The following is an 8567-nucleotide window of genomic DNA, read 5'->3' as shown; positions in this document are numbered from 1 at the left end:
TGGCAACCACAGTCGCGCCGGCCGAGCTCTCGGTATCAACTTCGGGACCCGATTCCGCTGGAGCAGTATCGACACCTCGCTGTAGAGCGACAGCCGTTGGCTCAACTGTAGCGTAGATTTGGCTGTCGTCGCATCTGATGTTGCATGATTTGTCACACGTGCCACCCCGGGGAGTATTAAAAGTCACTCCGGCGGGATTCGGCCTGGTAATATCCAAAATGCGGGGTGAAGCCCCCGCCCTGTAAGCATAAAGTCTCGGCAAAAGTCGTGGTTCACCTCTACCCCCAGGTTTCAGGAGCGCCAACTTGAATAAGCCTGGACGACAACTCTATCGAAATGCAAGCCTTTCAGTACACGGAGAAAGGCGGCGGCCTACAACTTCGAGATCTACCGATTCCTCAGCCTGGCCCCGGCTGGGTTCAGCTACAAGTCAAAGCAGCCGGTCTGTGCCATTCAGACTGCCACATATTGAAGGGCATCGATGGGGTTGTTCAGCGGCCCATCACTCTCGGCCACGAAGTCTCTGGGATAATTACAGCACTCGGCCCTGATGTGAAAGAATTCAAAACCGGCGAACGTGTTACCGTGGGGCTTTTCTCATATCCGATCAAGCTTCGGGACTGGACAATGGCTATTGGTCTTGGATTCGACGGTGGTTACGGAGAATTCGTGCTGGCACCTGTGGCAAGATTAGTCCACATCCCTGACAGCCTCCCATTTTCTCAAGCTGCGGTGGCGACTGATGCGATGGCAACATCCTACCATGCTGTGGTAGTCGAAGCCGCTGCGAAGCCTGGTATGACGATCGGCGTGATTGGTATCGGTGGCCTTGGGATGTCAGGTCTCGGCTTTGGAGTCCTGAAAGGGGCCAAAGTGTACGGCATCGACATATCCGAGTCAAAGTTCAAAGAGGCAAAGAGACTCGGTGCTAGTGGGTGTTTCAAGAGCCTAGAAGATGCTCAGGATGTGGAGTTCGATGCCATCGTCGATTTCGCCGGTACAGGGGCAACCACAAAGCAGGCCATTCAAAAGGTGAGCGAAGGGGGCAAAGTCGTCGTCGTTGGACTGGCAGGTTCCGAGATCACAATCCCTAGCTATGCTTTGATTGGCCGTAGTGTAAGTCTGATTGGATCGTTTGGAGCAAGTGAACAGGACTTGAGAGATGTCTTCGACCTTTTGGCAAATAAGTCGATTGAGCCAGAGTTAACAGAGATTCCTTTTGCGGAGATTCCGGCGGGGCTTGATGCCTTAGATAGAGGCGAGACACAGGGAAGATTGTGGTCAGATCCGAGTAAGGCCAAGATAAGCTCAAGTAAACTATAATAGGCAATGGGATCACAGCTGAGTATTGTAGTAACGATGCATGGAGAAAGAATGCAAGAAAAAAGCCTAAGTTATTTGCTCTTGTAGTTCTTATGCCATGCTCGGTGGTTTCTGTCAAACTGTCAGAGGGGCTTCGTCAGAATTAGCAAGTCTAGCATTTGGATAGTAGGAAGACTAACTAGTATCCACATTGAATCAGTCCTCGTTGATTAATTGAGCTACCTAGACTGAGATGATGCGTGATGCGTGATCTTCCGCCTCCATGGCCACCACTCATTCACTTGTCCAAGAAAACAAGACACTTGAGCTCGATGCTCGCTCGTTCCGCCTCGTCCATATATCTAGAATCCTCAAAAGAACTATGAAAGACAGCCATCCTCGACTCGAAACTCTCCAATGATGCACTGTCCCATTGAAGAAACAGGACAGGCTCATCTGGTTGCTGATGGTCTAGAAACACCCAATCATGGTCCTCGCTGTAGGAAGCTGTATCCAGCCAGAAGTCTTGAGCGTCCTTGCCAAAGACTTTGAATTTTCCTTCAGGTCGTGAGAAGATCTGTGCATGTCGTTCCTCAGATCTAATGCTTTTGGGCACTAGAAAGGCAATCGGGTCGCGTTTGATCGTCTTCAGAGGCCTCCATACGTTGACCATGAGAACTCGACCCTTAGGAGGCATAGATTTGGGCGGGTGATCCATTTTGGGAATAGTATCTTCCAGAAGCTCAAACCCACTTCGAACAGTCAAGTCGCCGTGGATAGAGTAAACCGGCGTGGTGTCTTTCCTGATTCCACTTGTATCAGAGTGTCGAATTCTTGAGACAGTGGTGAATGTCCTGTTGGCGTTGAAACTATTCGTAGATTTGATTAGTTACTCGCCTAATCACAAAGTTTTAGATAACATGAGATAAGGGAAAGTCATATTACTGTTTCTTGAGAAGCTCTTGGGTGTCTCGAAGTATCACCTCGCGAACCTCATCCTCGTCAGACCAGTCTTTAACATCAACCCTATGCTTCACGAACTCCAAGCCATCACTCGCGGTAGTGAACTGATTCATCTCGGCGCGAATGTTACGAACAAAAACTTCGCGCTTATCTCTGTAATTCTCAGCATCGGAATAAAGATTGGTTGGCGTGTTGAGAAACTCTGGTGTTGGCGGCGGCTTTCTGTAAACAAGATGCGTCCCGATTCCTGGAAAATTGGACGCTGAAGTCATCTTTTGAGGCGGTGAGATTAGCAGAAAGTATTTTGCAAAAGGCGGACCTTGAATGCAAGACTCATCATTCGAGATTGGGAAAGGAAGTCTTGCTTCTTATGTGACTGACAGAACTCACTTCCCCGGGGTCTTCTTTCTGCAGCCATCCAATAATATGCTATATTTAGAGCCCTGCAATCATCATACGAATCCCGCACTCAAAGCTGACTGATGCAGTGATACGCGATGGATGTTGCCGCTGACCAACAGCAGTGGTGGCAGAGAATGGAATTTAAGGTAGCATGAATGGAACGCTGCATGAAGTGCCTATGAGATTAAGTACGTGAGTGATTCGTCCTCACGAGCATAATCACCACATAAGTCTCAAGAGTACCGGTGGGATCGTCTTCTTGTAGACCTAAAGGGAAGGTCAGCGAGGGTGCCTCGCTCCAGCCAACCACGCCAAGAATTCATGCGACTCGATACCAAGGGAGAGGAGAGGCGACGAAGCAATATGTTGAACTTCTTCATATTGAACCATGTCATCGTGGTAATGAAACAACATCGGATATCTTTATCCGTCCTCAAATTTGGCCACACACATTGTGGTGTGGACTGGGTCTCTACTCAGACATGACAGCTGAGCTAGCTTCAGGATTGACAAGTAAGTTTCTCCACAACTGGGCAGCCGTTACTATAACACCATTTCCTACCACCCATCACTCTATCTCATCATCGTCTCCGTGGAAGAACCTTAGAATAGCCGCTGCGACCAGGTCACCATCGTGTTCCCAATGCGCAGTCTCCGCCGCCTGGTCCGCATGTTCCATATCCTGAATACCGCCACTGTCAATCCTCATTTGGATCTGCCTTTTTACCATATCCTCATCAAACGCCAAATGCGCCTGTGATGTGAAGAGCCGGCCCTTGATGTAGACGCCCTGCACCTTGGTGTGCTCACTGTGACCCCACACATCCACCTTGTCGCTCGGCTTCAATAGGCCCTTGGAGCTCTCGGTGGTAGGTGGCGCGACGACTTGGTCTTGGTGCATTTGGTGAAGATGCACATGATTGTCTTCTGTCTTAAACAGTTGCTTACCCACCGGGGAAAGGTCGATCCGACAGTGGCCTAACTCCCAGTCTTCTGATGGCGCTGGTGCGACTTCGGCGCCGAGCATCCGGTTGAGAAGCTGGTGGCCGAAGCACACGCCGCTCAAGTGGAGATCCGGCCGGCGCTCCCAGAGTTCTGTTGCCCGGAGTCAGTACCGCTGGTTGCGGGTGTCTGTAAAGGGTATCAGTGGCTTGAGTGGTGACGAACCTTGTAAAACTCCGAGGAGTTTGAGAATCCAGGGATTATCTCCGTGTGCATCATACATGCTTCCGGTGATCAGGACACCTTGATAGCTGTCGAAATCTTCAAATGATGGGACTGTACCTCCCTTTTCCTCTACCACGAACTTCTGATCTGTATCGACTCCCAACGGAGGGTCGTGTTCAGCGCCGGCATGCTGGAAGTGTGTATGCAGAATTTCTCCAAAGCTCCCCTTCGCTGCATGGGTGTCAGGATGGGGGTTGTCCGTCTCCAACACAATTATCCGGACTACTGGCGCGTCGGGGGCAGGGTATTTCTTTGACATATTGAATGTGTTTCGCCCAAGGGGCTTGCAGTAGAGTAATGGTGACAAGGGTGTTGAACTCGGGCTGTTTTGATTATTCAATGGGCAACTTTGGGGTATCGGTGAAGTAAAAAAAGTTGCAGGTAATTCACAGGCGCAGCGCAGTGGCTCATACATTACTTAAGGGTGACGCTCAACCCCCCGAGACTCCTTCTATAGTGACGCGTTGTGATGTCGAGTAACTAACTAAGGTACATAGGCCAAGGGAAACATTCCTTAGCATTCTGCCGTTGCGTCCGGGTCATCTGAATACAAAATTGACGTCAACAATTCGCGCGCGACTATGTTCTGTAGGGCTGAGGTGAATGGATTCTTCGATGACGGCAAGTTTTCTGCATTTGAATTTTCATAACATAATTCCCGTCCTCAGTCCACTACACCGGCGGCTCGGCGGGTTCCACAGGTGTGGAACTACTGCTGCTTGGCCCAAGTTCAAGAAAGTTAAATCAAGTATTCCAGGCTTGTGCCACCTCCCAAGCCATGGCGAAGCTTGCGTGGAAGAGAGCTGAGCTGGATGACTCGGAAGTTCAGTCTCGGCCAGCGTGAAGACAAATGATGAGAATTAGCTTCTCAGCAAGTCTGCATTCAATGTTTGGCTCTTCGCCATGGTGCTCAAGAAGCCAAGAGAGGGATCTCGGGAGATAAAGAGAGTGGCCAGGGCCAACTGCCCAGACCCCGAACTCAGAGCTCACCACAGTGTCCCCAGTAATAACTCGCCCCAACCGTGGGAACAATGGGGAAATGCCCCGATAATATAGCATCACAATGGACCAGAAAGCCCACAGTCCAACTTTCGCGCAATATCTGCACTGACGTTGCAAGGGCAATGGGAATTTACGACTCGGAGATAATGCTCCTATCTACATGTGATTCAGTCGATGGTTCCGCAGCATTCTGTGAGACCAAATTTGTTTTTCGAAGCATGAGATTCGAGAACAACAAAGAGGACTCATGAAGCCTGGGGGTACAGCGCAGGGCATCGTAGCGAACTATTTGGATTGTGATGGATGCAACCAGTCCCTCCCTTGATGCGGTAAATAGCAATTAGACGCAAACTACCTTGGACACAGGGAGTAAGTGCCTCGCAAGGGGAATTTTTCTTCAAAGAAGCACCGCATGATTCAGCGTTTTCTTTCGCGATTCTGCCGAAAGGCACAAGAAGTTGTCTCGTCAGAAAAAGGTGCCTAAGCGACACAAAGCAAGTAACGAATAACAACAACTACCTTAGGGAGCACAGATGCCTTCTGAGGACCAAGAGCACCATTTCAGATATAAGAAGACTCGAGTAGCCCGTCTTACGACATCCTCTCGACGACTTGATCGAGACAGTCTCAGTCCCTCCACTGTTTGGCACCTTACTTGAGAAACATTTCAGCTCAACCATCTAACGAGTTTGATAAAATGGACAGAGAAACCTTACAAAAGCTTCGCAACATGCACTTCGGCGGAGGGTCTGGTGGAGGTCTCGGCGGGGCCAGTAGCGGAGGGAGCCAAGGAGCTCCCTCTGTCGTCGGTTCGGTCGACGAATCACTTGATATCGGCGAAGGCAACGATGCATTCACTGGCAACCGATGGGACTCGGTCCCGTCGGCCCAAGCCGGCCGCCCTCTCATTGGCGCTCCGCACCAAATACCGCCCCAAAGTCTCCAGCAATCACAGCGACCGTCCGCATACCCGTCCGGATATCCGTCGCAGCAGCCCGTCCCGCCGTATATGCCGGTCGGACAAGGGCCGGTCGATCGTCTCGTACCCTCGGATGCAGCCGCAATGACGGACAAGCGCGAAGTAATCCGAAAGGTTTTCTGGCCGGAAATCAAGTCTTGGATGACCTCCGACACGGCCCTCCAGCAGTTTGCTGCTCCATGCCCCAAATGCTCAACATCAATGACCACCACGCCCGGCCAGAACTCGAACCGCGCCATGGTTCTCGTTTGCGGTCACATTCTGTGCGAAGCATGCATCAAACAAATTGCAAATCTTTACAACCTCGGTCAACCAAAGTGCCCCTACTGCCCGGGCCTCATCGGCCCTTACTCGCAGTGCGCTCAAAGCTGTATGGATGTGGGCATGATGGGTTTGCCTCTGCCCGGGAGCATGACCGAATTAGACAAGTTCCCGCTCACCACTCCCGAGGGCGCCTCCCGCCCTTCGTGTTGCTTCACGTGCCGCGCTCTCCGCGTCGAGAGAGCGACCAACTCGCTAATGAGAGCCATACTCAGCGAGACCAGGTCCCGTGCGGTTTGGGCTCCCAGATACGACCACAAAGCTGATGGGAAAGATTACAGTGACTACAAGCGGGTACCAGCGCTTGACAACCTCATGAGGCAGATCCGAGACATTGCGCATAGCGATTATATCTATCAAAAGTATACTTGGCTGACGCCGACTGCTGAGCAGAAGAGGCAGGAAGCTTGGGTGGAGATGCTGGACACGGGACGTCATGTCTCGTAAAGGCATATTGAGCTGCATAGGCATTAGACTGTGGAGTTTCTAATGAGGATCGGATCTGGGTGGCGAACCAAAAGGAATTCGTCTACGGGAGCAGGAGAAAAGCACAGGATTGAGTCAGCAGCTGCACACAATGACAAATTTAGGCTTTACCGAAACGATTTTGTTCTGGCTGACTACCTATTACTGGAATTGAGCTCTCCTTCAGGCCCAGCCGAGTTTGAAGCACCCCGAAATTGCATTCTAAAGGTGTCAAACTCAGAGCCCATTTTCCAACCATTCTGAAAATCAATGGCGCCAAACCAAAGAGTTCTTGGCGTATGGAAAAGCTTCAATATGTAGATCTGGATAATGTCTTGGCCATACAGGATTATGCAGGTGCAAGGAGACAACCGCAAGGCACAGTCGCTCATCTGTGCCACGGTTATAAGGATAAAGCCCGAGGATCCGTGTCGAATGTAGCTGGGGTTGTTGTCTTGCCTGTCAAGCTAGTCGCTGTGAAACGCTTACGGAGGCAGTGCCTAGGCCAATGGTAAATCTCCGAGTCTTTCTTTAGACGGGCGGAACGTCACTGAAGATCGTTAGAGACATCGGAATCGGGTTAATCTCCTAGATCAGCATTGCGTCTCCGTATTATCGTAGCTTATCGACGTGTTGTATTGACTTCTTGTAAGAACTTCGGCTGCTAGTTTCTCCGACTACCTGTTGGTACTGTACGGAGTACGGGCAGTCACTTACTCACAGTCAATATTGACTACGATTCGCTACATGAGTGGCATTTGAACTATATCAAATCCACAATTGAGAGCTTCGGATCTGGCTTTTACAGGACATGACAGTGTTGACATGAATACTCCTTCGTGGCGTGATGTGGCAATTAATCAACCAGACTAGCATTTCCAAGGCGGCATGCCGCTCACATGCGACTCTACATGTGCAAACAATCGCCGGTGGGATCGTATTTGTTTTATGGTGACGAGTCAGCTGGACATGTGCAAGACTCAAGGGGCTACCCGCAGACAGAAATTTTCTGACGCAAGGTTTCACACGCGAGTGTGTTTCCGCCGGTGGCACGCGCCGTTGCAAGGAAGTGCTGTGGAACGGCTCAACCTAGCCTATTCAGACACAACCAGCGACCAGTCTCTGATGGTTAGCGGTCAGTCAGTGCATAAGAGTGTCAAGTTCGACATGGGCCTCTAGTTCACCCAACCATTCAAACAGTCTTTCTCGATGCGCGCGAAATCACTCTGAAATTTATTCTACCAAGAGCTGTCAATGTGAGATCTTCATTGCAAGCTGCTCTGCTTCGGAGAAGAATGATTCAATGAGTGTTGTTTGACTCCGTTGACTCGGATCGGTGTAGGAGTAGGTTTGGGTCCCAGCTTCGATTCAACGTCGCCCGGTCCAATCAGCATCCACGTCGGGGAAGCGGTCTTGAGGCTAGAATGGCAAATCCTCGTATGCGACGTTCTCCGGGCGAGTAGATGGTGTATGCCGCTACGGTTGTAGAATAGGATCTCTTGGAAGTCCTGGGCGCAGCCTTGGTATCCCGATCGCTGGCCGGGCCAATTGTCTTGGGAAACGACCGGTCCTTGGCCATCGGCAAGCAGACATCTTGGCGACCATGGTAGGTATTCATGTGCAGACTATGGCTCTTCTAAGTAATTTACTGATATTTCTTGTCGGAGCTGCGAATGGTAAAACGGCCTTGCAGCTGCTAGCCTGTGGCAGGTCGCAGATCGCATCCTCGGTAGACGACCCCTCGTGCCCCAACATCAAACATCAGCTTCATCTATCTTTACTTCGCAACACCATGGGCAACAGAGAAGAGATTGCAGCGCTCTCATAGAAAGAAGCTGCTTCTTGACAAAGCCAGGGCCGCATCCAGCCCAGTTGCCAAGACTCTATATGGTTTCGGGGAGCCCTC

At 50.7% G+C, this 8567-nt stretch overlaps 5 protein-coding genes across 5 annotated transcripts; 3 read left to right on the top strand and 2 right to left on the bottom strand.

Annotated features, from left to right (window-relative positions):
* Positions 1–336: 336 nt before the first annotated feature.
* Positions 337–1323, top strand: CTAM01_12075 (alcohol dehydrogenase GroES-like domain-containing protein; the record flags this gene model as incomplete). Its single annotated transcript, XM_060528083.1, has 1 exon — positions 337–1323. One exon carries the CDS (start codon positions 337–339, stop codon positions 1321–1323), a length of 987 nt encoding a protein of 328 aa, XP_060377350.1.
* A 277-nt stretch (positions 1324–1600) lies between these two features.
* Positions 1601–2537, bottom strand: CTAM01_12074 (uncharacterized protein; the record flags this gene model as incomplete). Its single annotated transcript, XM_060528082.1, has 2 exons — positions 1601–2171; positions 2248–2537. 2 exons carry the CDS (start codon positions 2535–2537, stop codon positions 1601–1603), a joined length of 861 nt encoding a protein of 286 aa, XP_060377349.1.
* Positions 2538–3235: 698 nt separating this feature from the next.
* CTAM01_12073 (GMP synthase) lies at positions 3236–4153 on the bottom strand (the record flags this gene model as incomplete). Its single annotated transcript, XM_060528081.1, has 2 exons — positions 3236–3762; positions 3835–4153. The coding sequence occupies 2 exons, from the start codon at positions 4151–4153 to the stop codon at positions 3236–3238; spliced, it is 846 nt and encodes a 281-aa protein (XP_060377348.1).
* A 1473-nt stretch (positions 4154–5626) lies between these two features.
* On the top strand, positions 5627–6643 carry CTAM01_12072 (uncharacterized protein; the record flags this gene model as incomplete). Its single annotated transcript, XM_060528080.1, has 1 exon — positions 5627–6643. The coding sequence occupies one exon, from the start codon at positions 5627–5629 to the stop codon at positions 6641–6643; it is 1017 nt and encodes a 338-aa protein (XP_060377347.1).
* A 1645-nt stretch (positions 6644–8288) lies between these two features.
* Positions 8289–8489, top strand: CTAM01_12071 (uncharacterized protein; the record flags this gene model as incomplete). Its single annotated transcript, XM_060528079.1, has 1 exon — positions 8289–8489. The coding sequence occupies one exon, from the start codon at positions 8289–8291 to the stop codon at positions 8487–8489; it is 201 nt and encodes a 66-aa protein (XP_060377346.1).
* Between the last annotated feature and the right edge of the window lie 78 nt (positions 8490–8567).

The sequence above is a fragment of the Colletotrichum tamarilloi genome, assembly GCF_030869305.1.
Source record: "Colletotrichum tamarilloi strain Tom-12 chromosome Unknown Scaffold_71.1, whole genome shotgun sequence".
NCBI lineage: Eukaryota > Fungi > Ascomycota > Sordariomycetes > Glomerellales > Glomerellaceae > Colletotrichum > Colletotrichum tamarilloi.
The sequence above is the reverse complement of the archived record's forward strand: the minus strand, read 5'-3'. Positions and strand labels throughout refer to the sequence as shown.